Source organism: Cyprinus carpio, chromosome A18, assembly GCF_018340385.1.
Source record: "Cyprinus carpio isolate SPL01 chromosome A18, ASM1834038v1, whole genome shotgun sequence".
NCBI lineage: Eukaryota > Metazoa > Chordata > Actinopteri > Cypriniformes > Cyprinidae > Cyprinus > Cyprinus carpio.
The window spans coordinates 17,108,279-17,135,864 of NC_056589.1; the positions used below are offsets into that span (position 1 = coordinate 17,108,279).

The 27,586-nt window shown below is 34.4% G+C and overlaps 1 protein-coding gene across 1 annotated transcript; it reads right to left on the reverse strand.

The window, feature by feature from the left end:
* Window positions 1-19,741: 19,741 nt before the first annotated feature.
* Window positions 19,742-27,231, reverse strand: LOC109062186 (putative gonadotropin-releasing hormone II receptor). The gene is made up of 4 exons (XM_042775180.1): window positions 26,651-27,231; window positions 25,517-26,203; window positions 23,200-23,404; window positions 19,742-22,294 (listed from the first exon to the last, which is right to left on the reverse strand). The coding sequence occupies exons 2-4, from the start codon at window positions 26,063-26,065 to the stop codon at window positions 21,792-21,794; spliced, it is 1,257 nt and encodes a 418-aa protein (XP_042631114.1). The 5' UTR covers window positions 26,066-26,203; window positions 26,651-27,231; the 3' UTR covers window positions 19,742-21,791.
* Window positions 27,232-27,586: the final 355 nt, after the last annotated feature.

The window sequence follows — 27,586 nt, forward strand, 5'->3', positions numbered from 1 at the left end:
TCTCACCCTCCAGGCTATCTGCTATGGTTTCATCTTCGCTTCCTTCCCCTAAACTGTGCTACTGATACAACTCAACCTTGCCAAGACAGAACTGCTTGTGGTTTCCAGCAAACCCACCGTTTCATCACAATTTCAGCATCCAGTTAGGCAACCATAATGATCAGCTGACTTTCTCAGACCACATTGCTAAAACTGTCCGGTTCTGCAGATTTGCTTTATTCAACATCAAGAAGATCAGACCCTTTCTTTTGGAACATGCTGCACAACTCCTTGTTCAAGCTCTTGTTCTGTCCAGACTGGACTATTGCAATGCTCTCTTGGAAGGTCTTCCATCCAGTTCTATCAAACCTTTACAATTAATCCAGAATGCAGCAGCAAGATTAATTTTTAATGAGCTGAAAATAATGCACGTCACACCTCTGTTTATCAATTTGCACTGGCTACCAATAGCTGCTCGCATAAAATTCAAGGCATTGATGTTTGCCTACAAAACCACCACTGGCTCTGCACCCCTTTACCTAAATTCATTACTTCAGACTATAGTATGACCTCTAGAAGCTTGCGTTCAGCAAATGAACTTTGCTTGATCGTGCCATCCCAAAGAAGCACAAAGTCACTTTTACGGACTTTTAAATTAAATGTTCCCTCCTGGTGGAATGACCTGCTCAACTCAATCCGAGCAGCTGAGTCCTTAGCCATCTTCAAGAATCGGCTAAAAACACATCTCTTCCATCTTTAATTGACCCTCCATCTTTAATTGAACTCTAGCGCTCTCTATTCTAATTCTATTCTTAAAAAAATAAATAAAAATAAAAAAACTTGTCCCTTTTTGCACTCTATTCATTTGCTGCTTGTTTTCTTAAAAAAAAAATAGCTTTCTAATCTTTTTGTATTCTGTTTTTTTTTTCATTTATTATACAATTAACAAAGGCAAAAAAGACCTCTAACACTAGCTTGCTCTATTCTTTTTGTATTCTATCTGTATTTATTATATTATTATTATATTATTTAAAAAGCCCTTGCTATGTGTACTGCGTTAAGCTAACTGAGACTTGTTATAGCACTTGTATATCGTTGCTCTTTTGTTGATTTTGATTGCTTTCATTGTCCTCATTTGTAAGTCGCTTTGGATAAAAGTGTCTGCTAAATGAATAAATGGAAATGTAAATGAGAAGAAGCTTGATTGGACAGACCTAATACCATCAGATCAAAAACTAAACAAACAGACAGACAGATATGTGTGTGTATATAGTTAATTAATACTATTTATAAGTCTATTAATATTTAATAGAGCCTCTTGCAGAAATTATACTTATGTATTTTGGATATACAGCATTCGGCACTATTCACTAAAAAAGCATCTTGGAAAATCTTTGCCCCATGGGAAATGGATGTCTGTTAAGCTTCTTGTCACAATACTACAGGCATCCTTTGACATGTACTGTATCTTTTGGAGTTGCTAGTCTATCTCTTTTTACTTAGCCTATCTCTTAACTGTCTTTCTGTGGCTTCTCTCACAAATCTTCGTAGTTCACCCAAAACATTTTTCCAAAACATCTTCCAGTTCCTGATAACAATGCAAACTGGGACATCCAGATACTAAAGTTTTAATAATTCTTCTGGTTTATGCATTTCTTTTATATATTTTTTATTATTTTATCTCCAGCTTCCATGAAATGCTCTTACTTTTAAAGCGGTCCTTCAGATTAACAGCCTGTACTGTATTAACACTTCAAAGAGCTCAGAAAATTATTTACACATAGAGGCCTATTGTGTGGCAATTATGCCCCTTTTAGGGCAATTGCTTTTCAGCTGTGTAAACTCAAGGACTCACTACTTACTCAAAGTATTATAATTATGTGAGCCTCGTCCTATAAAAAAAAAAAAAAAAAAAAAGGAAAAAGCTTTTGCTTCTATCATTTGATCTACCATGATTTTAGTCAAGTCTTCGTCACTGACCATTGCTCTCTGCCCCCCGATCAATCTACTGATATACAGTACACAGATAACAGAAGGACTCTCCAGCGGCTTTCAAGACCCATTAATATTGACTAAACTTTTCTGAATCTTTTCAGCCACAACCAACCATATTAAACCACACATATTAAACTGACATTTAGTGAAGATTATATCAAATTCAGGGTCTTTGAAGGACCCATATGTGCAAATACAATGAGTAAACAAATAAGTTAATTCTGTTTTTTTCTGGTTAGTTTCAACAGTTAGTGAAGCTAATGGTAGATGCCATTACTACACCATTATGCTGAGAAAAAAATAAAAAGCATATTTCTTAATAAATAAAGTTTCAAAGAAATATTTATCTCATAAATATAAAATTTACCTTTTCCTTGTCTGCTGCCTTTCCAGTCTGCTGATGGTACAGTTCTCATGAATGGGAATGCTAAAGGACAGCTCTTCAGATATTATAAATCTCTTTTGTTGGAGGGAAGGGGTTAAAAAATAAGAGGTGTATTACAATTGGATGAAAGAACTTCAGCATTTTAGTCTGTGATGCTGTGACCGCTTGCTTCAGTGTGACCAAATATTAGGTCCAAACTTGACTTTAATTGTTAGTGGATGTGTATTACACTTCTTTTGACTAATTACTTTGCACCTGTAAAAAGTATGTTCAATACAGTATGAATGTGTGAATAATACTACATACTACATGTGAATCATGTTGTCGTTCATCTGAATTCAGAATGTTAGAAATATGCATATTCAGATTTAACCAAGGAGAAAGAGACATACACCGCAAACCAACAACAACAGCTGATGCAATTTTGAGCCCTATTCTTTCACTCCCATGGCTTATGACATGGATGTGCATATTGTGCATTCGATTTGACATGCACAAAAGACTAACAAATCTGTCCCCAAGGATACATTAAAAGAAGGCATTCACCAGAGTGAATTGACTGTGCAGTATACATGGCTTATAAATTAGTATTCTACTTTACAGTCTATATATATATATATATATATATATATGTATGTATATATATGTATGTATATATATGTATATAATATATAAATATATATATATATATATATATAGATGGTATGTGTATAACAAGCAAAAAGCTCTGAGAATATTGAGAAGACCCCAAATCAATTAAAACTTATTTTTTCTCCATCAGTCATAATGCATATCTGATTAGACAGCGATTGCTGCTGTGTATTTTGTGTTCTAGTGTGTATATCATGCAGAACTGATTCCCAACTAATGACATGGCTTGTATTTTTGATCAAATAAATGAAGCAAATACATACACACAACACACACACACACACAACACACACACACACACACACACACACACACACACACACAACACACACACACATATATATATATATATATATATATATATATATATATATATATATATATATACAGACTCCAAACTTTTAAACAATATATCACAAATATAGTTTTTACCCAACAGACAATATTAAATGACCACAGGTGACATCCTTCTGCTTCTTTCTAGAGGTCACAGTGAGTGTTCAGCTTGTGTTCAATTGCTTTTCATCTGTCTGATTACAATCCTCAGCATGTACTTGAATCATCGGAAGCATGTGATTAATCCTTATAGAGATGTGAACTTCTTTATTGGGCTGATTCAATAGTAATTAAATGCAATTTTATGATATAACCATGAAGAACATTTGTATGCAATAATATGAAAGTCAAAGGTTGAATGTAAAATGAATCTTTCAATGCTGGACCCAAGATAACCCTGAGGCTTTGCTGCAGTCACTTCTTTGAATTCAGCTAGATGACTTTAGGCTATAAGAAGAGAGAGAGAGAGAGCGAGAGAGAGAGAGTGAGGGAGAGAGAGCAAGTGTAGCAGAAGAACTAATTGTGTTGGAAGTGATAACTGTGTCTAGGCTCAATCATTGGTGTCAATATGAATTCAGTTCTGCAAGGAAAAAGGTTAATTTGATTATTCAGTTTTACTTGCTCTATCTCTCCCCTCACCAGGCAGATTTTCATGACAGTGAAGCTGAAAGCATCTTTTGGATTTGATTAGTGGTTTTCTTGCAAGTTAGACACCTTAGACAAATGCATATGCTCTTTGCATTTTAAATCCATGTGAATTGCTCTTTTTACTTCAGCAAAGTGACATGTTGAATATCTGAGTGAAATAAGGAAAAAAGGTAACACGGAACTTTATTTTATCCATCTTTAGTATGCTGTGGTTGCTGTGGAAATCTGCAAAGAGTATATATTTTTAATATTGATATGTTCATCAAGGTGATCGCTATAGAGGATAGGCATTGACATCACTTTTCCATCTGAGCATGTACCCCAAAACATTCTGCAGCTTGGCTGGTTTTAATAGGGAAAACTATAAAAAAAAAGTACTAAAATGATTATCTGCTTAAATGAAAGGCAGTTGGACTCAGCTGTGATCCCTATAGTTATTAAAGATCCAGTTGTCCATGGACATTGACGTGTTTCCAGGAATCATGTTTCCTGGATGTACCTGGTTTCAGTGCCGGGGAAATAAATAAAGTGAAGCCTTAGAGCTTTACATCAATAAAAATATAATCTAAAAGCTAGATCTAAATCCTGTGTATCACATATATATCATTGTTATATACAGGGGTTGGACAAAATAATGTGAACACCTGGCAATATTTCTTTATTTACCACCATATGACTTTGATACCGCTTCTAGCCTTAGAATTGATTCATACAACTTCTGAATAAAATTAGTGGACTTGTGTCTATCAGAACATCTGCCAGTTGTATCAAATATGTTGGGAGGATGGAATCTCAATCTTCTCTCCAAAACTGTGGTTTAATAATATTCAAGTCAGGCAATTGACCTTGTTTGAGTAGATGTTGAAGTTCATCTTGCTGTTCCAATTATGACCATGACATCTTTTTGGAAGTTTGTCACCCATTTCACAGAGCACTTGTACTAAACACTGCTGAACACAAATTATATTTCACTGAAATACAACCTAGAGAATACAGAAAAATTAAAAGGTAAATAAAATATAATTGCAACTTTTGTTTTTTGACTGTAGCAAACACAGCTTAGAGGAAGTTCACCCCAAAATGAAAATTTGCTGTCAGTTTACACCATTAGGCCATTCAAGATGTAGGTGATTTATTTATTTATTCATTCATTTATTTTTCAGTTGAACAGCAAAGAAGAATTTAAGCTGAATCCATGGTTTTTGGTAATTTGTATAATGCAAGTCAGTGAGTGCACATTTTTGAGAATAAAAAGAAGCTTATCAGTGAACAAAAAATTAATGCCCATGGCTCCTGACAATATATATTGAGGCCTTATGAAGCGAAATGATTGGTCTGTGCAAGAAACTGAACATTATTAACAACATTATTACCTGTAATCCATAGCCTCGGGCAAATGGTCCATGGAGTGTCCGGTTCGTGAACAAATAATTCTTTTGAACCAGTTCTTTTTAGTTAATTTGATGAACCAGTCGGACTAAACCGTCTGAAACTCACTTTCAGATGTGCCCAACAGTCACTCGAAATGATCCATTATACCATCGTATATGATCCTCTGATGACTCTGACCAAGGACCGATGAGCTAGTAATAAATGCATGCGTGAACCAAGCACTTGAATGAAGGGGTGAAATGAAAGGTTTTATGGTTTCTCATGGTTTATATAAAAAGTTGAGTTGATTAAGATTAGTTTATTACTTTATGTCTTGGACGCATAAAATATCTGCGTTTCACATCATTATTGGGTGGTTTAATAATATAATTGCATGTATGTTACATCATTGTGTGATTACGATAGTGAACTGGTATCAGTTATTTGAACTAATTTCCCTGTTGCCTGAGGCTATGGATTACAGGTAATGTTGTAAAAATGTTCAGTTTCGTGCAAAGACTGATCATTTTACTTCATGAAACTTCAATATATCATAAAGAGCGACAGGTATTAATTTGGTGTGCTCTGATATGTTTTTTATTCTCAAAAACATGCAGCTGTTTTTGGGTGAATTATCCCTTTAACCCTTATTATTTTGCCAAAAACTTGTATATTGTCCATCCAGCCCTAAACTTATGAAAGCGTTATGACTTTCTGTAAAAGCAGATTAGAAATCTTATGTTAACAAGTGAGCCGGTCTTGTTGGTAGTTTGGAAAGTGTGTGAAGAATAAGGACATTGAATGTGAACGACGTGAGTTCATCCACCTTTTTTTGATCCCATTCTTATGTGATCACATATCAGCTTGGAGAGACATTTATTAAAAATGTTATATATATATGTCCATTTTATTTATAAATATATGTCACTTTTGCTAATTTCGATAATTGTATCTTTATAACTCACAACTGAGTTCTTATCTCATGATGTGACTTTAAATCTTGTATTTCCAACTCTTTCTTGTAATTGTGATTATATCATTTTGTTTCTTATTTTAAAACTTTACCTCACAACTGCTTTTTGTTCTAAAGCCAAAAGCTTTCACAGAATCAAGTAGATTAAACATTTAGATATTTATCTACCGTTCGTCATAGGCACTAACATCAGCATAATTAGTTGAAATAAGGTTAACACCACATTATGGATTTTGTGTGGACATATATCTTGATGTGCAATGGTAATAACACCACATCAATTTGCATTCTGCATGTATTCTTTGCATAATCTATTCGTTTTTTACCCAGCCCTGATAGCATCATTTTGTAGACACTGGAGTAATTCTGTAGTCTTCAGTTGAAATGATAGTCTCATAGTGTCCTGATTAATGAGTCTGTACCTTTGCAACAGACAAGACATGAAAAGCTTATTATGACTGTCAAGCATTTAAATGTTTCATCTAGTTCTGTATGTTGTAAAAAAAAAAAAAAATAATAAAAAAAAAATAACTGATCATTATGATGCAGCCTCTGACATAAAATTACTGGACCGTGCATTACATTGTTCAATTGGACGAAAGAATAAAGATGTGGTGGCCTGCTTTTCAGAAATAGATCAAAGTCAAGCACTGCGTATGGATGTCACCACAGTTCAGCAGCAGTGTCAGAGCCAGTACTGTCACCTTTAGCATTACAGGTACAGGTAGAGACTCTGTGTTCCAAATCTCACTTTCATGTAAAGAGCAGCACTGGCTGTTATATCCCTTCAGGTACCCATAGAGCTGAAAACACAGAAATTATCCAAAGAGAAAACTTGACACTCACAATTAAAGAGGTCAGGTCATGTTCAATTAGGTGACCTTTGATTGGTACACCTGTTCACGAGCAGTTTTTGAAAGGGGGATAGGTCTGCTGTTTTCTGCTGAGGCATTCATTTTAGAGTCAAAAATCACTGACTGAGCTTCCTGAGGCCAGTACATCATATGCTGGATTCGTTCTTTCATTCGAACTGGAAATAAACCAGTAAAGTGCTTTGTGACTCGGTTCATTAATTAGGGTCAAGAGGTCGTGAGCTTGTCTCAAACTAAAGGAATGTTTTGAAACTTTCCTTTCTGTTAATGCCAAGAACATCTTTACCACAGACTCACGTATAAACTCTGTGACATTCATTAGCCCTCTTACAGCGTTTTTGTGATTTGTGGAAAACATTGTGGAATTTTAATCTTAGAGAGATCAAAGATGTCAAAATAATGGAATTAGGATAAATGTCAATAGTGTTTAGCACAGTATACTGTATCTTACTCTTTGGTGATTAGTCGTTCTCATTCACAGGCTTTGTGTGTGTGTGTGTGTGTGTGTGTGTGTGCGTGCGTGTGTGTGTGTGTGTGTGTGTGTGTGTGTGTGTGTGTGTGTGTGTGTGTGTGTGTGTGTGTGTGTGTGTGTGTGTGTGTGTGTGTGTGTGTGTGTGAGAGAGAGATAGAGAGAGAGATTTTGTATGCATGAATAATAAGAATATAATTCGGTTTGATGTTTTTAAACTTTTTTTGTCCATCACCAGCAACACTAAAATTTCAAAGCAGAATTGTGACAAAATGTATCTATATGTACAGTAAATGCATTTAGCTGTCGCTACGAAATGGGAGACAGTTGCTCTGACAGAGACTGATGGACCTGATTTATCAAACAAATTTTTTGGTTAATGGAAATTGTTATAATTGTAACAAAAACATGATAAAATTGGCTTTTAGTTTAGAAGACAGATATTTTAATGTCCTAATTTAAAAGCTAGATTTAAACTTGGTGATCAATAATCAAAACACCAGTTTTGCTATTGTTAACTCAAACTTTGGTAAGCTTAATGGAATAATTCACACAAAAGATTACAATTTACTTAAAAATGTTAAAAACACTTAACACTTAAACACTTAAAATTAAAATTTGATTATTCAAATTAAAAAATTTTTTTTTAAAAAACACTTAAAAAAAATACAGTAAAAGTATAAAATAAAAAAATAAAATAAAAATATATAAATAAATATATATATATAAAAAACAAACACATTTGTACAACTTATATATATATATATATATATATATATATATATATATCACACACACCACAAACATTTTGTACAACTTTTGACTTTAAGTGTTTTACCTACTGAGTGTCCAGTACTTATGAAATTGCATAATTTATAATGTACATGACTCTTTAATTGAAATGTCTTGTTATCTAAATAATTCATGCTTAAATGTCAACCCATGTCTAGACAGCAACAGTGTTTGCAGATCTTTCTTTAATGAGACATCTGACAGCATTTCATCTCGATGGATTGTTTACAGGCAGGTGGAAAAAGTAAACAGAGCTTCAGAATAACACATGAGATATTAGCAGGCAGATTCTTCCCCATTCACCATATATTCATGGATTTATCATCTGACTTTTCAGATCAAATTTAACAACATTTTGACAAACATCACTGAGCTTTCACTAATACTAATTTACTATAGTATATCAGTCCAAAACGTATTGAGTTTAATTCAATTAAGCCTTGTGTGTATATATATGTATGTGTGTATATGTATGTACAACTTTTGACTAGCGTGTTTTACCTACGGAGTGTCCAAGTATATAAAGTGCATATATATATATATATAATATATCTAAATATTCATGCTATATATAGACATAACAGTGTTTGCAGATATATATATATATATATAATAACACATGAGATATATATATATTCATATATATATATATGATATAATATAATACTATAGTATATCAGTCCAAAGTATATATAATTTTTTAATATATATATATATATATATATATATATATAATATATATATATATAAAAGAATTGGCAATTCTTATGAATAAAATATCCCTGAAGTATATTCCCATTCATATTTACAATTTTTTTGAGCACTCCAGGGTGATTATGAACATGAAATTATACATCCAAGGCTTCCTGTTTCACAGAAATATATATATATATATATATATATATATAATATATATATATATATATATATATATATATATATATATATATTACTCTTAAAGAATTTAAAGAGAATTACTAAAGTTTTTCACCTTACTGCCATGGTTTTACTTCAGGTATTTCTTGGTGAATTTAATTGGACTCGCTCATTTGAGTCACCTTCTTTATTATCCATATATAATGACCTTTATAGGATCAGATGTGTAATGCAAAGGTCAGGAAATTGAAAGTCTAAAGTGCAAAACAAAAAGCAGTTAGATGCCATTTGCTGCTCAGTATATATGACACACCTTTTATTTTATCAAAGTTAATTGCTTCCTTCTTCTTACAGCCTTGTCTTAATTTGCAGCTTCCTCTGGAAAGGTAAAATAGAGAATGCCAGTTTGATGTTATTTTAAATGAGACATGGTCTAACATTTTTAGACTGAATCTTGTTTATGAATTAGAGGGTCTATGACCTTACATGAAGAGTTGGATTAATGTGTTGTTCTCCGGAGGAAAATTCAACACTCTAGTATCTAGTATTACATTATTAAACTGATGTTTTTCAATCAGAATTAGTAGACAGATTAGTAAAACAGAACTCCATTTTGTGTTATATGACAGAAAAAATAGGTGTCCATTTTTTTTCTCTTACTGATTTTAAAAACAAAATAGCTTTTAAAGGCAACACAAATATACTGTTTCATAATGCGTGAACACAAACTGAATGGCAGAAAGATGTGCATTAGGCTTATAGGTTATAGGTTTTGGTACTGGTTACTTTAATCTTTCCTTCCTCCCCTCCCCTCCCCTCCCTTCCTTCATTTCCTTTCCTTTCCTTTCCTTTCCTTTCCTTTCCTTTCCTTTCCTTTCTTTTCCTTTTCCTTTTCCTTTTCCTTTCCTTTCCTTTCCTTTCCGGTTGATCTCAGTCTAATTTTCATTATAATATTGCATCTTTCCCACCTATTTTCATTTCAGTTAACTTCAAACTGGAAAAAAAATAACAAGCTAAAGTTCAGCTCTATCTTTAATTTTCCCTTTAAAATTAACATTTTACAAGTAAATGACTCCAGTAACACTCTTAGTGTTCAGTAAATGATGTACAGTAACGATTATAATGGCTTAGCAATGCAAACATTATAACTATGAGGTTATGACAAATGACTGTCTTTCACCAAAAAAAAAAAAACCAAAAAAAAAAAACCTTTTCACCACATAAAAAAAGATGAGGACATAAAATGTTATTTAAAAAGAAAGCATTTAGAAATCATATCTTTATTATCTGTTAACAATTGTTCGGCAACAAGACAAACATTTAAACTATATTACTGCTGGCCTACTATCAATACTGAAATCCTATGGTTTTATTTTACAGTAAATACAGTTGATAGCCGAGATGCAAGATGTTAGCAGTAGCGTTTGAATGAAACCAGAGAGAGTGCGGCCATGTGAAAGAAGCGCCGGCCCCAAGCACCTGGATGAGTGGTATGTTATGCGCTGTTGCTAATAACAACGGTTGTTTTGGGGGAATAACACACCTCAGAATGTCGTGACTGACCAGAATTAGAATGAAGTATTCAAGAGAGTGGCTAATACAAGGATGCACAGTGCTGGAGCAGTTTTCTAAACAGATTGCTTGCTTGAGTCAGGCCTGGGACACACCAGACAATTTTCTAATCTTAACCGATTTTAAAACCTTGGGAGACCACAGACATTAAGACAGTTCCAACCGATTTTTTAGCCTTATAATCCTCTGAACGCGCACAAGATGATTCGAGCAGACCGCGAGACCACACAATTGTTGATTGTTGGAGCGTTTTCACAGGGACCTGAGATCTCACGAGATCAAACATGGCTAGAGAAGAAAGACACATGGAAGACAATCAACGTTGTCAGCTGGCTTTCCTGGCACACGTTCTGTTGTACAGTGTAAAACAAAATAGAAAAAATAATATACGGGTGAAGTTCTTTCTCAGTACTCTACTTTGGTGGCATGTTTTTGGCTGCCAAGTTTCAGCTATCATTGGAGTTAATTAGTAGAGGTGAGAGAAGTGCATGTTTCTACCATTGGTGAGTCATGTTTCATTTCTTTACGTCTTACTCTCCCCTTTGTATAGATACACGCTCAGCTTATGTTATATGCATCATGGGACCTGTATCTTTAACTAACACAACTGGTCTCAGATGCCCTTTTCTATCTATTTCTCCCAGCTCAAGTGATCTGGTGTTTTGATTCCTCAATGCGTGCCATTTTTTGGATCATAATTCCATGTGATTATAAAGGCTTGTAAAGTTCATAAACACCAAGAAGTCTGATATGAGTGTCAAAAAACAATTGTGTCATCTCACACATTCTTGTTTCAGTGAATTAGCTGTCCTTACCTACAGTACACCTGTTCATACAGCTATGATATTAAACATCTGACCTTTATTTGTTCAACACATGTAAATGAACTGAAGATTACACCCATCATTTTGGAGCGTTATCTTCTCTTTCCTCAATTTCATCATTGGTGTTTGTTCTTATTTATATGATAATTCACTAAATAAAAGCATTGCAGTGATTGAAATGGGAGAGGTATATTCACCCCAAAGACAATACTTGACATTGTAAAACAAAGTGGCAACTCCAGCACTGAATTAATAATTTAAAGACATTAGAATCCAAGCTCCAGGTTCTGACATGAAATCTCTTTGCTAATAACATTTCAATAACAGCCTGCAAATCTTGAAAGTGGACAAATGTAACAGTTTGACATTTGGCTGTGCTTGTAATCAGATGTGTTTATTAGTTCTTTTTGAGAATTAATGTGTTGGGCTTTGTGTGATTTGACTTGCTCACCATTATGAATACAACAGAATATATTGGGCCTTGTTTATTCTGATCAAAGTCTTTCATGCTGGTTGTAATCCTTCAGTCCCCCATGGTGTCCATCACCACCGCTGCCCTGACAAAGATGGGACACACTTGATCGATCTAGCCTTGTAGTGGAGAGAAACAAAAGGAGAAAAAAACTATTTTTCCTCAGTGGACAGATCTTTAAAATCTGAATGTTGATCCCTCTACTAACCTTTTTAATCATTCAGAGTGTGATGTTAGATGCAAATCACCCACCATGTGTGATTGCCAAATGACATGCCCTTTTTAAAAGTCACTTTTATGACTAAATGAATTCGGCATGGTGCACGAAAGTAGTGTTGCACAAAGTACCTCTTTACTTAAGTAATATCAGCATCTTTTATTCCAGGAGATCCAGACAGATAAAAATATAGTTCAATAGAGTAATATGGAAGTACCACTTTCATTAAGGTAGTATTAATGTATTTGTTGTAGTTTAGGCTACTTTCTATATTATATTGGTTCATTGAGAATTTCCATTTAGTTTATTTCAATAACTATTAAAAAATCATGCAACTTTCACAAAAGTAATATTATGCATCCCTGTAGAAATAAAACAATGGGAACAGGATGTACAGTATATAGACACAGGCTAAGGATATGTTCTGAGTATGCCTTGGTGTATATTTACAGTATGTGGTGACGTAGCTTTCTTCAGTTCACTTAATTACAGATATTAATACAATCTGACATTCTTTGCTTACATTCAAATTGGCTTAAAATTACATTAGAAATGTAACATGCATATACATCTTAAATGATGCGTGGACAGATGTGTAACTGATAAAATACATAACTCTGACCCAAAATATGGAAATTGTATGCTTACTGTGTATGTTTTTATTTTATAAAAGAAGAAAACATTACAAAATAAGGTATTTTTCCTTTGTGATTTAATATTCCATGCATCAGAGAGTTAATTCCCGCCAAAACTAATGGAACAATTTATTTTATTTTTATTGCATATTCTTAAAAAGAGAAAAGCTATGTAGATTTCCAACTCAGTGAGTTTGTGTAGTCAGTTTTCCTCATGTCTAAAGCAAAGAATAGACTGTGAAATCCTCTTTTAAATGATCAGTCAAGAAACTGGTTACACAAATATTGCATGTACAAAACGCACGTGAATGCAGAGCATGAGCTGAAAGAGAGCCTGGAGGGCATTCTGATCTGGATTAATCATTTCTGCTCAGATGACTAATATTGTCATTTCCATTTCAAAATTGCATACACTATATCTGATACTTTGCTCATCTCTGTTCCTGAACCCTGCTCTGAATCTGAATTTTTTTTTTTTTTTTTTTTTTTTTTGCTGTTTACGTTACTCTGAGAAAAATTTTTAAAGACTGTTTTCAAAGCCTCTACAGTAAGCCTCTTTTCTTTCCTCGTAAAGAAAAGAGTGCTGCTTAGCTTCTGTATTCTGTCAGCTGCTTACTCGCAGCATTGTCTGATAAAAATTAAAGCCTTGAGACAAGTCAATTGTGTGCTCCTCAGCAGTATAAAGTATCAGTATAGAGTGTCTTCTCTGAAGAATTTCTATCCAATCAAATGAATGTTTCTTTATTTTCTGTCAGGGCTGTACAACGTAGATGCTATGATGCAGACTCTCATGTCAGACCTCAGTTGTTTACAATATCTTCCATATAATTGCAATAGTTCATCAAAGCACCATGGTAGCAGATTTAATTGTTATTGACTGCCCCTTTATAGCATATAGCAATAGCATTTTAGCAGATGGAGTAAATTATGATTAGTCTTTCTATGAGTTTCTGTACTGAGGCAGGAGCTTTTATTGGCCTTCAATGGCTGACAATATTTCTGACAATGTTTTGAGCATAAAGATTCCTGATTTTGTTCATAGTGCCTTACAGGCTACTTTACTAACACATACTATTTTTCGAATAAAAAATATACTATATGTTAAAACTAAAACTAAAACTAACTCTGTATTTCCTAATACTAGTCTTTCCTAGTACTTTCCTAGTCCTAGTACTGAGCCTTGCGGTACTCCATACTGAACTTGTGATCAACATGATATCTCTTCATTTACAGCTACAAACTAATATAATGGTCAGATAAGTATGATTTCAATTATGCCAGTGCAGTTCCACAAATGCCAACATAATTTTCAAGTCTTTCAAAGAGAATGTTGCGGTTGATAGTGTCAAAGGAAGCACTACTCGGATGATTAGAGGAAATAATTTGTAACTCTAATGAGTGCCAGATAACATTGAATGAAAGTTTAATTAATGTTACTGAAATAATGTTTATTCATAGCTTTAAGAAAATCTTGCCATAATGTTATAAGATTTGCTTGATTTGATTTGGTTGGTGAGAATGCTCATAAAATTTAACTACCGATACTGTACGTACTGACATGATCTTCCAATGAATGAGAGGCATACAACAGGGAGGGTTGGAGTAGACCTAAATAAAGGGTTTATCCAAAACAAGATAATTAACTTGATAACTTGATAACTAATTAATTAAGATAACTTGGTTCATAGGTTTTCATAATTTTAGTTCTGTTGAGTCATTTTTAGAATGTTATTCATAATTTCCCCTGGACCTTTTCTTTATTTTCAAGTGCCTTTACAAACACACCCCTGCATCGAATGGCCTTTTTATCCTTTGAGCCCAAGGTGATGAGAAAAGTGATAGGTAGGATAAATCGACCACTTGCTCCAAGTATTGAATGTGATGGATGTTGGGCTGACATATTAATAAAGTTTTGTGTGTTTGTGTGTATGCAGAAGCAAAGAAAATATATATCATGCAAAGGTAAGATTTTGTTCTTGTTTTGAAATAAGTCAATAATTTACAATTTAAAATAATTTTTTATATATTTTAATATTACGTTTAATAATGCTTAATTTTCAGCAGTCATTGCTCCAGTCTTCAGTGTCACATGGTCTATTAAAAATCATTTTATTATGCTGATTTGGTGCACAAGAAACATTTCTTCTTATTATCAGTGTTTATTTTTTGTGGATTTTTTTCTCAAGGATTCTTTAATGAATAGAAAGTTCTTTAAATTTCTTTTAAAATGATCTGACTGCCCCCAAACTTTTGAATGGTAGTATATATTTGTGTATGTACATATATTTGTATGCATAAGCTACATAATATGTATTTTTTTTGTTTGTTTGTTTGTTTTGTTTTTTTTGTTTATTATGTATTGCTTACTTTCTGGGTCTGAACTCATAGAGTTTCTAGTGGACTGGAAGGCAACAGGAAAACATCTTGTCAATGACAGGTTGAGGCACACTAGGCCACTAAATCCTTCAACAGATAGAATTTTTTTGATAAGTCACAGATACTACATTTTATGTTGAGCTTTCCTTCCTTTCAGTCAGAGTTCACATTCGGTTAAATTACGATCCCCTGGTAACTGAAAGCCTTAATAGAGGTGACAATCAAGCTTTTGATGCCAAGACGGTCTGAATATAAGGGTCCCTCCTGAAATCCATCTATGGTTTTCAGACTAAGAGCCTTCAAGATGTTGTTGTATCTGTACCAGCTGTACTGTTTGTGAACAGACTCCTTGCCTTGGTTTATGTGTCCAGTTGTTCTTCTGTCATCTGAAATGTGCAGTTATTTATATGGCGACTGACATGGCTACCAGTAACCTAATGCTTTATGAAAACCTCCATTCATTTTTCCTCTTTTTGTCCCAGAAACGAAATACAGAAAATGTGGTTTCTTCTTTAATGGTTCAAACACTAAAGAATAGAAAAAGCAGACACAAACTAATTTTCATTATTCAAAATTCGTATTTAATTTAAAATCATAAAAATTATATTTTTTAGTGTCTCTATAAGGATGCCATAATTGCCCTCTCGGGCTACTAAAAACATGTATGAAATACTAATTTCTTTGCAATTAACTGCACCACTGACATGGCTACCAGTAACCTAATGCTTTATGAAAACCTTTGGCTTTGTTTTTTATGATCATGATCATTTTTCACACCTAAAAACATGTATGAAATACTAATTTCTTTGCAATTAACTGTATCCAGGGCAAGTTCTACGGGAGTGCTAGGGGAAATGAAATGAAAGCAAGAGCACCTCAGCTGAAGCTCTAGATATTGGCAAAACATATTTTCCAAAAGCTCCAGTGTTTATTTGTGTTTGAACTCTGGAGAACTTTAGAGGCTTCTATTTTCAGCATGTTTTTGTGGCACTGATCAATAGCCAATCACCAACATTTTCTGTCGATTTCCTAAACGCAAAGGCTACGCGTTTTAAGTTAGAATCCACTGCACGCCACAGTTTTGTTCTGTGCTGCATGCTCGGGAGTCTCTCATTACAACAAACAAAGTGTAACATGATGTAAATAAGAGATTCATTGTATAGTGTAGGACTTCATTGATTATAACAGAACTTTGCGAGATTGCTTTTTAATTATTATAAAGGGAGTGCTCTTTGTGCACTTTTTTGGCCAGTCCATTCAGAATTTGAATAAGTTTTGTTTTTCATGATGCTAAGAGGACCAGTGACCGCTTACATGCTGCAAAGTTTCGGGAGTGACATTTATATGCCGATGTCACTATCAATGGACAGGGTAAAAATAAGTCAAAATAGATGTAGCCTACATTAAGGCTAGAGCACCCTTACTGATTTCAGAAGCACCCTCAGTGATTTGATTCTGGAACGGGCCTGCCTGTATCTGTAGAAGTAAGAGAAATTATAATTTTATGTATTTCTATATTATATTATTATATTATTATAAAGTGTTACCACTGCTTTTATTTGGTCATAAGAGCTCTTCCATGAGGAGCAATAATGAGAATGTCCTTCTTAAAAGAAGTACAGATGAAGGTTACATGTCCATGCACATTGCTAAACTTTAGTCAGATGGTTATCTTTAAAAAGTCAAGTAAGTTGCTGTCTGTGTGAACCATTCCCAGAGGACACCTTCAAAGGCTTCACACCAAGACCAACTTAAAAAACCATCTGTATCTGGATCATTCTATAATTAAGGGTATTTGGCTTTTGATATTGAGAAGAGAAACAGTCGTTTTTCCCCGAAACACAAATATGATCTAACATGTGGCTAATCCAAGATTTCTAACCCTGCACTATCCATTTTTTTGATAAGACTTTGTCAGCTTTGTTTTCTTCTTTTCATACCAGAAAAGGCTTTAAAATAATGAATTTGATTTAAGTTATTTCATGTTTTAGAAGTTTGCCCTTTAACATCAGCTCCTTAGCTGCTGCTAGTTTTATGTGCAGACATGTCTGCCCTGGAATAGGGGAAAATCAATAATTCAGTTCAATTTAAACTTATTTGTATGGTGCTTCCACAATACAAATAGCTCCAAAGCAGCTTTGCAAAGAAAGGTGCCTTACAATACCCACTATACAAGCCAAAGGTGGAGGTGGTATAGAAAAACTCCTTTTAAAATATGAAGACTATATAATGAAAGAATCTTACGAGGAACCTTGACTTATTGTATTCTGTTGTATTTTTAGTCCATCTTAAATTCATTGTTGTAATCATGTAGCTGATGCCTTTATCCATATTAATCCACATTGATTTGCTTATAAATGTTTCTGAGAAAATGCCAGATAAGTTTGTGATGATCAGCAGAGGTTCAAGATGCATCTTTTTTTAATATTCTGGATATGCATGATTTTGATGATGTATGTTTTGTAAGTTCATCTTGCCCTATTAAATGAAAAAACTGAATGACTGGGGCTAATATGAGATTTCACCATCCAAATTTCTATGACAGTTGGTTGTGCATTGGTAGCACATTTCCATGTACTGTACCTTTCATGTCTTCATCAGCTGTGTCAGTGTTACCCACATCAGCAATAAAGACCTACACCTACACTGTTAAAGCACAGCTGTCAGTCGTTACTCATATTATCACTGAACAAAGCTTCAAGGCATACTTGATACCACATGAATACAACATCTGATGCTATAAGACATGGGGGGGTGGGGATTCCTGATGTTATAGGAGAACCTTTATAGAAGGTTTTTATGCTCTGGTTCATCAGAAAAAAAAAACAAATCCTGAAAAACCTTTAAACAGCAACCTATTAAAACCCTTACTTTTTTAATCATTAAAGATCCCTGTGGTGAAAATTAACTTTGTTAATCTGGAGTAATATGCAACAAACCATGTGCAAATTCATCTGCATTTTCTCCTTAAAACTTCAGTGTACCAATGACAATCTCAAAATGTTTCCAACCATCACAAAGATGTAACCAACCCTGTCAGCATGCGGTTTGGGGCTTTTCATATCATTAATTGTCTGAGATGGCAAACAGGAACAAGATTTATGTAACATTAGCAGCGCATCATTAGTTGTTTGATAATGCAGTCAAGCCAGATGCAAATCATATCAATGGGGTTATGTAGGCTATCCAAAGTTGTAGAGAGTGATACATAAAATGCATTACCATTCTACTGTCGCCTTGAAGATAACCAATAATTCACTTTTCCGCTTGTTCTTCAGAATCAGTTTCTGTTTCAAACATACATGGCTGAATTAACCCATTATTTTACTACTTTAGTTGAGCAGAGTAGAGGATGTGTAGCAAGGAGGAATTTAATATTAGTTTGCATTGTGTTATGTACTGTATGTACTGCTAACTACAAAACAAATAGCCTTTTTAAGGACAATAAAGATGAAAGTGCAGCATATAGTTTGAGCTGTTGTTATTGAGTGGAGGCAGGGTCTAATTTGCATATTCTTAATCTGCATATACTAAGGAGGTATGCCATTCAAGCCATTTTAAGACATGAAGAAATTATTTTCATGTGACAAAAACTGTTAAATATGCCATTTTGATTATCAATGAGTTTTAAGGGATAAAAAAAATCACAAGAGAAATATAAAAGAACTCAAGAGCCCATTATCGCCAAAAATAAGTTAGTGTCCATGGCTAAAATGCTGCAAAGAAGCAGCATCTTGAAGAATCTGAAGAGAGAGTGTAAAAGAGTGACTGTACTTGGACAGTAAAAGTGACAATATGTATGTTTTTGCAGTTGTTGTTCTCAGCTTTTATGCATTCTCGGGAACTTCATAATTGCAGTAAAAGTGGCTAAATTAATATTTTTGTAATTGTAGGTTTCTTCTCAGCTTTTTGGGTTTCATTTCATTTAGCTTGTTTTACAGTATGTATTCTCAGGAGAGTGATAATTGTCATTAATGTGGTTTGCAAATGAAAATGAAAGCAATATGTTTATTACTGCTCCACACAACCCAGAACAGACAACATAATGACACACAATACAATATCATCGTATATCATGCACAAGGGGGGTAAAAAAGAAAAAGAAAAAAAAACCTTTTCCTTTCATCTTCATGCATTTAAATAAGGTTTTAACACTGTAACCTCTTCAACATTTCATATAAACACCATATCAAATTTACATCACGATGCAGTATTTTTTTTTCTCTATGTAATCTCTTAATCCCACTCTCAGTATAATGGGTATAGTGACATATATATATATATATATATATATATATATATATATATACAGTATAATGGGTATAGTGACAATGAGAAAATTAGGCAAACAATACCTAAATACATTTTAAACCCTACTGCAAAACCATCAGGCACTGCTGTAGCCTCAATGCATAACGTTTCCTTCTGAGAATGTTAAAGTGCAGCTGTGGTTCACTTAATGGATAGGTACTATGTATGTACATATGCATGTGTATACTGTAGATATATATTCTCTTCACCCATGACGGACTGACAGAAAAGACTCACTCCCCTTTCATTTTCCTCCTCGGTAAGCTTTCTCTCAGGGCTATTACATTTACTGAAGTTGAAAATCTAGGTCATTAAGGCCCAAGTACACCCTGTAGTAAAACGGCAAGCACAAGAAGCACAACTAGTGGATGTCACATGACTCTCTCAAAAATACACTCTCGAACATACAGCAATGATCATGGTGCTTTTGATTATAGGCATGTTTCAAGCACTGTCAGAGCACATAACGTCACATCAACAGAGATGATAATATTCACCTGACAATAAAATGAGGAAAGCTTTACAGTTTGTAAGTCTCCAGTTGGACTTCAATACCCTGTGACAAAAGAAGCACCTTCCCTGAGAAGTATGATGTAAACACATTCATGAGCTACTCGTGCATCAATCAAATATTATTTTAAAGCTAAATAGTTCTCCTTCTTGCAATTGCAAGGGACATGACGGTATCTGTTGGCCTCAGTCCAAAGTTACTTAAAAAATTTGTTGGTATTTATAAAGTGTGGTTCTAGCACACATACAGTATATTTATGTATGTTTAAATAGACCCTCAAACGTACATTATTGACAGCATGTAAAATGAAAGCATTCTATGTATGAACAGAGAGGTGCTAAGTCATTTTAGATTTATCAGATATTGAATTAACTGGTTTATTTTATTTGTATTTCTATCTATATTATTTTCAGTGTGAGTTCTGGTGCTGTATTGTAATTTTGAAATATTTTCTAGGATGAATAACAATATACACATTGTTATTATTATTATGGTTTCTCATTTTTTCTCTCTCTAATTTTTACTTATATAAATATTAAACTTTAGTGTGTACAACAGTACATTGAGACAAAAATTATTGTCACTGTGCATCTATCTATTACATTTTATATTGTTGATGAGTGGTTTGGTTTTCGGTAGGGGTGGGCTTCAAAATTATTATAATAAATTATTATAATAATTATAATTACTGTAAATGTAAATTTATTCATAAATATTTTTACAATTAAAATGCTGCGCATATCTAAACACATTCACATTTTAGATGCTGTTAATACATCCATATTGTACATTTCAGCCTACATACAAAAATGTATGTGTAAATGCCATAAATATGGATTCTTAAGTTATCAGGCTGCCATTTATGCAAGCACAGACTTCAAATGCAAGATCTCTTGGGACTGGTTAGTGTTTCTGAATCCATCCAATAAAAAGTCTACACATTAAAGAATTCCATCTCAAAGGTACGGCTGAACATTTCCAATTAACACCATAAAAATTATTAAATAACCAGTGTACATGAATTTGCATTTGTCATATCTCAAAACGCTAAATCCACACTTCTTATTTGTTTGTAGATGAAACTAATTTCTCCAATAATTCAAGAGTGTTGCCCTTTGTGATGTAGAGCAGGTGGAGATTTTGATCTACTGGGATTTGTATGAGATGTGAAAAAAAAACCTTGATGTAAATGACATTTACAACAAAAGCCACAAGTACAAAATGATCTTAATTACTCTGCAGGAGAAAAAAAAACAAGAAAAAAAAACAAGTGATTGGCATATTTAGTAAAAAGCAAATGATTACAAAACTTAATTGCCTGTATCAGGAAAATAGATGGGTATTAAATATAACTGAGTAATTGAGGCAGCTCATCAGTGAATGAATTAAACGATGCAACACACTTGGGCTCAATTTGAATCTGTCTAATGCTTTTGAGGAGAACAGGCAGGAGTTTGTTGTTGTCTCACTGTTCTTGTGAGCAACTAGACAGCCAGTACAAGGCCTACCTTGTCACATCCATATCATTAATCAAATGACACTTTCAAGGCTGGATTGGTAGGGTTGCCACTATTCCTTGTTTCACTGTCAGCTGGCTTATCTTCCCCACCCACTATTCTGCTCCAGGTCAGTCCTGGACTCGTCTGGGTCACTCTTTTCATGCGAAACGGGGATGGTGAGCATTTCAATGAGCCAGTCATGATGGAATTATTCTCTGACTCTGTGAATACGACCGCGTTGTGACAGTAGCGCTTCAGTCCTTTTCGGAAATGGATTGTGAAGAGGCCATAAGTGATGGGATCCAGAATTGCATTGAAGAGTCCAAAAATAAACAGTATGTGAGTCAGTGAGTGAGAAACAGTCTCTTCTAAATCCTCAGGAAGGAACCAGTACCAGAGACCCAGCAAGTAGTATGGTGTCCAACAAACTATGAAAGATGTTACTATGACTATGCTCATCTTCAAAGTCCTCATACGGGCCTTCGGGATGTTGCTGTTGAAACGCCGTAAGTGGACCTCTTTTGAAGATACTGTAAAAGCAAGAAGATTTTTTCATAAATATAAAAATAGACTTTTTCCAAGTATTTTACTTTGTAACTTTACTTAAAGGGATGGTTTACCCACAAATGCAAATTGTCATCATTTACTCACCCTGATGTCATTCCAAATCTTCAGTATATGACTTTCATTTTTCTGTGGAGCAGATATTCTGAAGAATTTTTCAACTGTAATTTATGACTTCTTATAATGAAAGTCCAACATAAGTGGACCTTACTGACTCTCTTACAGACAAAATCATTGAAACAATTTTTCAGAATTTCTGTTTTTTAATGTTCCACAGTATTTTAGTTTTTTTGGGAGGTGTGTTTGTGTGTGTGGGTGGGGGGGTACTTTTTCAAATACCTGTACTTTATAATTTTTCCTTCTCTCTCTCTCTCTCTCTCTCTCTCTCTCTCTCTCTCTCTCTCTCTCTCTCCCTCTCAGCAGTTTCATTTTGGTAAACTAACTTTTTACTTCAGGTGTAAAATATTTATTTGAAGTACCCTGAGATTTTATGTTAATATTTCAATAATTTGATGACATATTCCTGATCATGGTTCTCTGATGTTGGTTAATAACATGACATGCAAGTATGCAGATAAACAAATAGCTTCAATAATTAGAAAGTTACAATACTAATACTTATGCCTTAAATTCTTCACATTTTAAATCATCAAGCTTTTATTTTGGCAGAATATTGATGTTTTTGACAGAATATTGGCACAAACCCCAATTTGGGAAAACCCTGAATTAGGGTACATCTACATTTTAATTTTAGTAATCAAAACATGACATTTCTAAAGTTTAACATTTTGAACACATTGATTCATATGGAGATAGGACTCTTTGATACAGTATGTAACATTAGCCTCCTTTCAAATGAAATGTCACCTACTGTTTCCTTTGGTCATCCTTCGAGAGATCTCCACCAAAATCCTTGTGTAGCAGCAGATCATGATGGCCAGAGGTATAAGGAAGAGGCAAATGAAAGTAAACATATTGTAGATGGTCTCCTGCCAGTGTTTGACAAAGCTCCCTCGAGTGGTGCACTGAGTGAAATTGGCTGGCACCGTGATAGTCACATTGTGAAACAAGAACATCTGTTGGGGAATTCAGCAGGTCAGCAGTTTACAATCACAACGACTTTTTTAACACTTTCAGAATGCCTAATATAAACAAACCTTTAAATAGTTCACCCAAAAATTAAAATTCACTTTATATTTATTCACCATGAGGCCATCAAAGATGTAGATGAGTTTGTTTCTTTATTGGAACAGATTAATAATGGCAATAATTATTTTTTTTCTTTTCAGATTTCTTTTCTGCCTTGAACTGTAAGTGAATGTTAGATGCTAAATGTTATACACATCTACAGCAAACTAATCAAGTGAGCACTGTCAACTGTATTTATATTTATGAACATTTCATAGATATTGCAGTCTACATATTCTAACTATGACAAGGAGTTTCCCAAATAACAAATAAAGATCGACAGAGCCAACATTGACATACAGGCTGAAGCCATCTGTCTGTTTATGCCTCAGGTATGATTCACAAAAACAAATGCAATAACAAATGACAACAAAATATCTGCTATAACCTATTGTGACCTTGTATCCTCCACCATAACTGTCTGAAATGACCTCATTTAAACACAATCTGCTATGTCATAGCAATGTGTTATACTGTGGAGTTCTGGTGCTTGTAATATACCCTCATTCTTTTACCTGGCTGACCTGTCATCAGCCTTCTCTAAACTTGGAAGCACACTGATTTTAAACGCTCAACTTCATCAGGAGGAGCAAATAAAGAGGTCTCTGCATTTATAACTTCAACTGCAGTGTTGTAAAATGTGCACGCCTCTTGAGAATTGAGAATCAACCCTTTTTTAACACTCATTTCAGTAAGTCTTGCTGCTTTCATCTTTATCATTTCACATTTTGTAACTGAAGGTCATAGAGCGTTTTCTCCTATATGGGTTCATTTGAGGCTCATTTAAGAAAACATGCAAAATGTAAAAACATCTGACTGACTTCCAACTGCATAATTTATCTTTTTGTGTGTGTGTGTGTGTGTCATGTTGAATAATGTCTCAGTAAGCGCCAGTCATTATGTTAAATCTGAGGTGAAATTAAAGGGCTGATGAGAGGGTGTACTGTAATTGTTGAACTAATCTAATGTCTATGAATTTTACAACACTTTCTAGCTCTGATTCTAATTTTACAACAGATCTAGGGAGAATACTGAATACGAAGTTACTGATTTAAAATATATGGTTTTCAGTATGATCTGAAAGACAGTTCCAGTAATACGTTAAAGGGATACTTTACCAAAAAATAAAAATTCTGTCACCCACCTGTTTACCCACCCTGATATCATTACAAAGCTATATAACCTTCTTCTTCTGTGAGACACAAATGAGGCAGTATACAGAATGTTCATGCTGTTTTGTTTTTTTACCCCATACATAAGTTACATTTATTCATTTGGCAGATGCTTTTATCCAAACCGACTTGTGATATATGGTAACTTTGTGTGAGGGACACTAAGGTTCACTAAGAATGTTTCCTGCCACCATGCCTTTCATGTCTTTTATGATGATTTCTGTATGTGCATATTCAAATTAGGTGCATTGTGATGTATGTGTAGTATGGCATCAGTGACATAAAGTATGGTTTGAAATGCCATATTATGTAAATGAGATGAATAAGATGAGATGAAAGGAAGATTGTCAATAATTATGCATTATAATGCATTATTGCACACATGCATTGTAAAGAAAAAGGTAGTCTGGACATTCTGTTAAATTACTTCTTTTGTATTCCACAGAAGAAAGCAAATTAAACTGTTTTGAAAAGAAATGTAAAAAAAAAAAGAAAAAGTAAATGATGAGTAAATGATGACAAGATTTTCATTTTGGGTGAACCATCTATTTAAAAAACTGTATAGCACACTTGTCAAATACATTTTCCATGTAGAGTGAATGAAGTTGTGGTTGAAAATTAGATTAAATATGAAAATATGAATATTTCAAGTCTGAGCTCAAGAAGGCAAGTCATTAAACCTCCTGACATTTTCATTTTGATCTCTCTACTTGATTCAGGGTGTTACTCTAGACTCTATGCTAGGGGGCTCTAGTGAATTCAAGTAATGCAGCATACAGAGATAAGACACTATGAAAAACATGAAAAATCACTCAAGCAGCTCCTCACCTGAGGGACAGAGAGAACAACACTCATCACCCAGGCCACGCTCAGCATTATTTTGTTCTTCTTCTTAGCCTTATTGATGGCCAGAGGGTTGAGAATGGCCGACTGCCTGTCCAGGCTTATGACCACGGTCACAAAGGCGCAGGAGTACATTGCCACAAGCTTCAGAAACATTAGCAATCTGCAAGCCAGATCCCCCGCCAACCACTGAACCGTGATGTTCCAAGCCGCATCCACTGGCATCACGATGAAAGTCACCAGCAGGTCGGCAACAGTGAGGTTTATGATTAAAATTCTTACGTGGGATTTGCGCTTGTTGTTGGTGCTGGCAGCCCACAACACAGAGAGGTTGCACACAGCTGACACTGCGCAAAGAGTGAAGGTAATTATCACCCTCACTTTTGCTGCCATGGAAAAGGTGGGCAGCTGCAATGCCGCTTCACCTGTGTTATTGTTACACATGAACAAGGTATAGTCACAGCTACCGTTCAGAGCATCTGCAGTCAGCTGGTGAAACATGATGTTCTCAGATGTTGGAGAGCTGTCATTCATCACTGAAGAGCGAAAGTGTGTGTTTGCTGCATTCACTCGGCTACCTGCTGCACAATGAGGCTCACAGACGATTCATCATGATTCAGGGGAGGAGACTACCTGGAAAAGCGCCTTTATTTGATAGTACTATAGTTGGATCTAAAAAAAAAAAACATCAAACTGGTAATCAAGTGTTTGAAAGACTGATGCATTTCACAATTACAAAAAAATGCTTATGAATGAAAACAAATTATACATTAATCATAAGGCAACTTTGATACTGATTACTTTATCAGTATCAAATGCATTGTTAAAATACTGTATTTTCATGTAATGTACACTGAAAAAAAATATTTTTCTAAGTTGTAATTAAAACAAAGATTAGGCTAGTTGAGCACGTTTTACAAGAAAATACAATTTCTAATTTTCTGCTTCAGAATTTTACACTCGATTTGTTATTGGCCTTTTCGATTATTGTAAATATTTGAAAATTGTAGAAAATTGCTTCTACACCCTATCTGCTGGCTTTAGAATATGCAATTAAAGTTAAAAACGGTTTAATTTACTAATTTCAATGTGTTTAATTAAAATAATTTTCAGACTTACCTGATACACTTCTCCCGGAATGATCGCTTAGAGCGTTAGAAGAAATCCAATGACCTTGAAATAAGTAGTTGCTTGTACATCTCGGTGACTATAAACCTTGGTCAATTCGTATCCATGATTCCTAAAATCCGATCTTCAAATTCAAATGTAGTTCTTCTCAAACACTTGTCCAGTCAGATGAGTAATCTGTCACATCTAGCAAGACACCTGTTCGAAAGGTGACGTTCTTCTTGGTGAGAGAAGTCATTCAGTCTGATTTGTAACTAAAAAGGCACCAATCTCTACATTTTCACAGAAATTACAGTTGAACTGAACGGAAATAGTCTGTAGAGAGTAAGTTTCAAAAATACTGTTCAGTTCGTATCTTCGACCTCATCCTCAGTGCTTTCTGTTCCAGTTGGAGAGTGGAGTGTGAATGTCCGCGTGTGTCTGCTTCGCTCTGGCGCAACATGCATCCACGGACTTTTCACCACTTAATTCCCTCGCGCGTCACTTGACAACGCCCGCGCCCGTTCGCCGCGCGTGACGATCTGAATGGTCATCATGTAGGTCAGTTGTGTTGCCGTGATCCATATTTTACATTCAGTAATTTCATCTAAAGCAGAGGGCGAGTTACTGGGGTGGGAGGGTGAGCTCGGGTTTCTCTGGGGATTTGAATCCTCCACCCCGAAGTGAAAAAACCGTGACACTTTAGAATACTGTTCCATCATTAATGAATAACTACACAAGAACACATGAGTAACGCAATATTAGCACTCTAGCAACTACTAGTACAAGAAACTCTGCTTAATGAATTAGTCCGTAATAGTGCTTAGTCGAATGTGGTTCACTATTAGCTTATCAGTAAATATTATTTTTTCATACCCCCTAAAAAAAACTACTGTATACAGGTTCTTAATTAATATGAATAATAGATAGACTAATGTATAATTAATT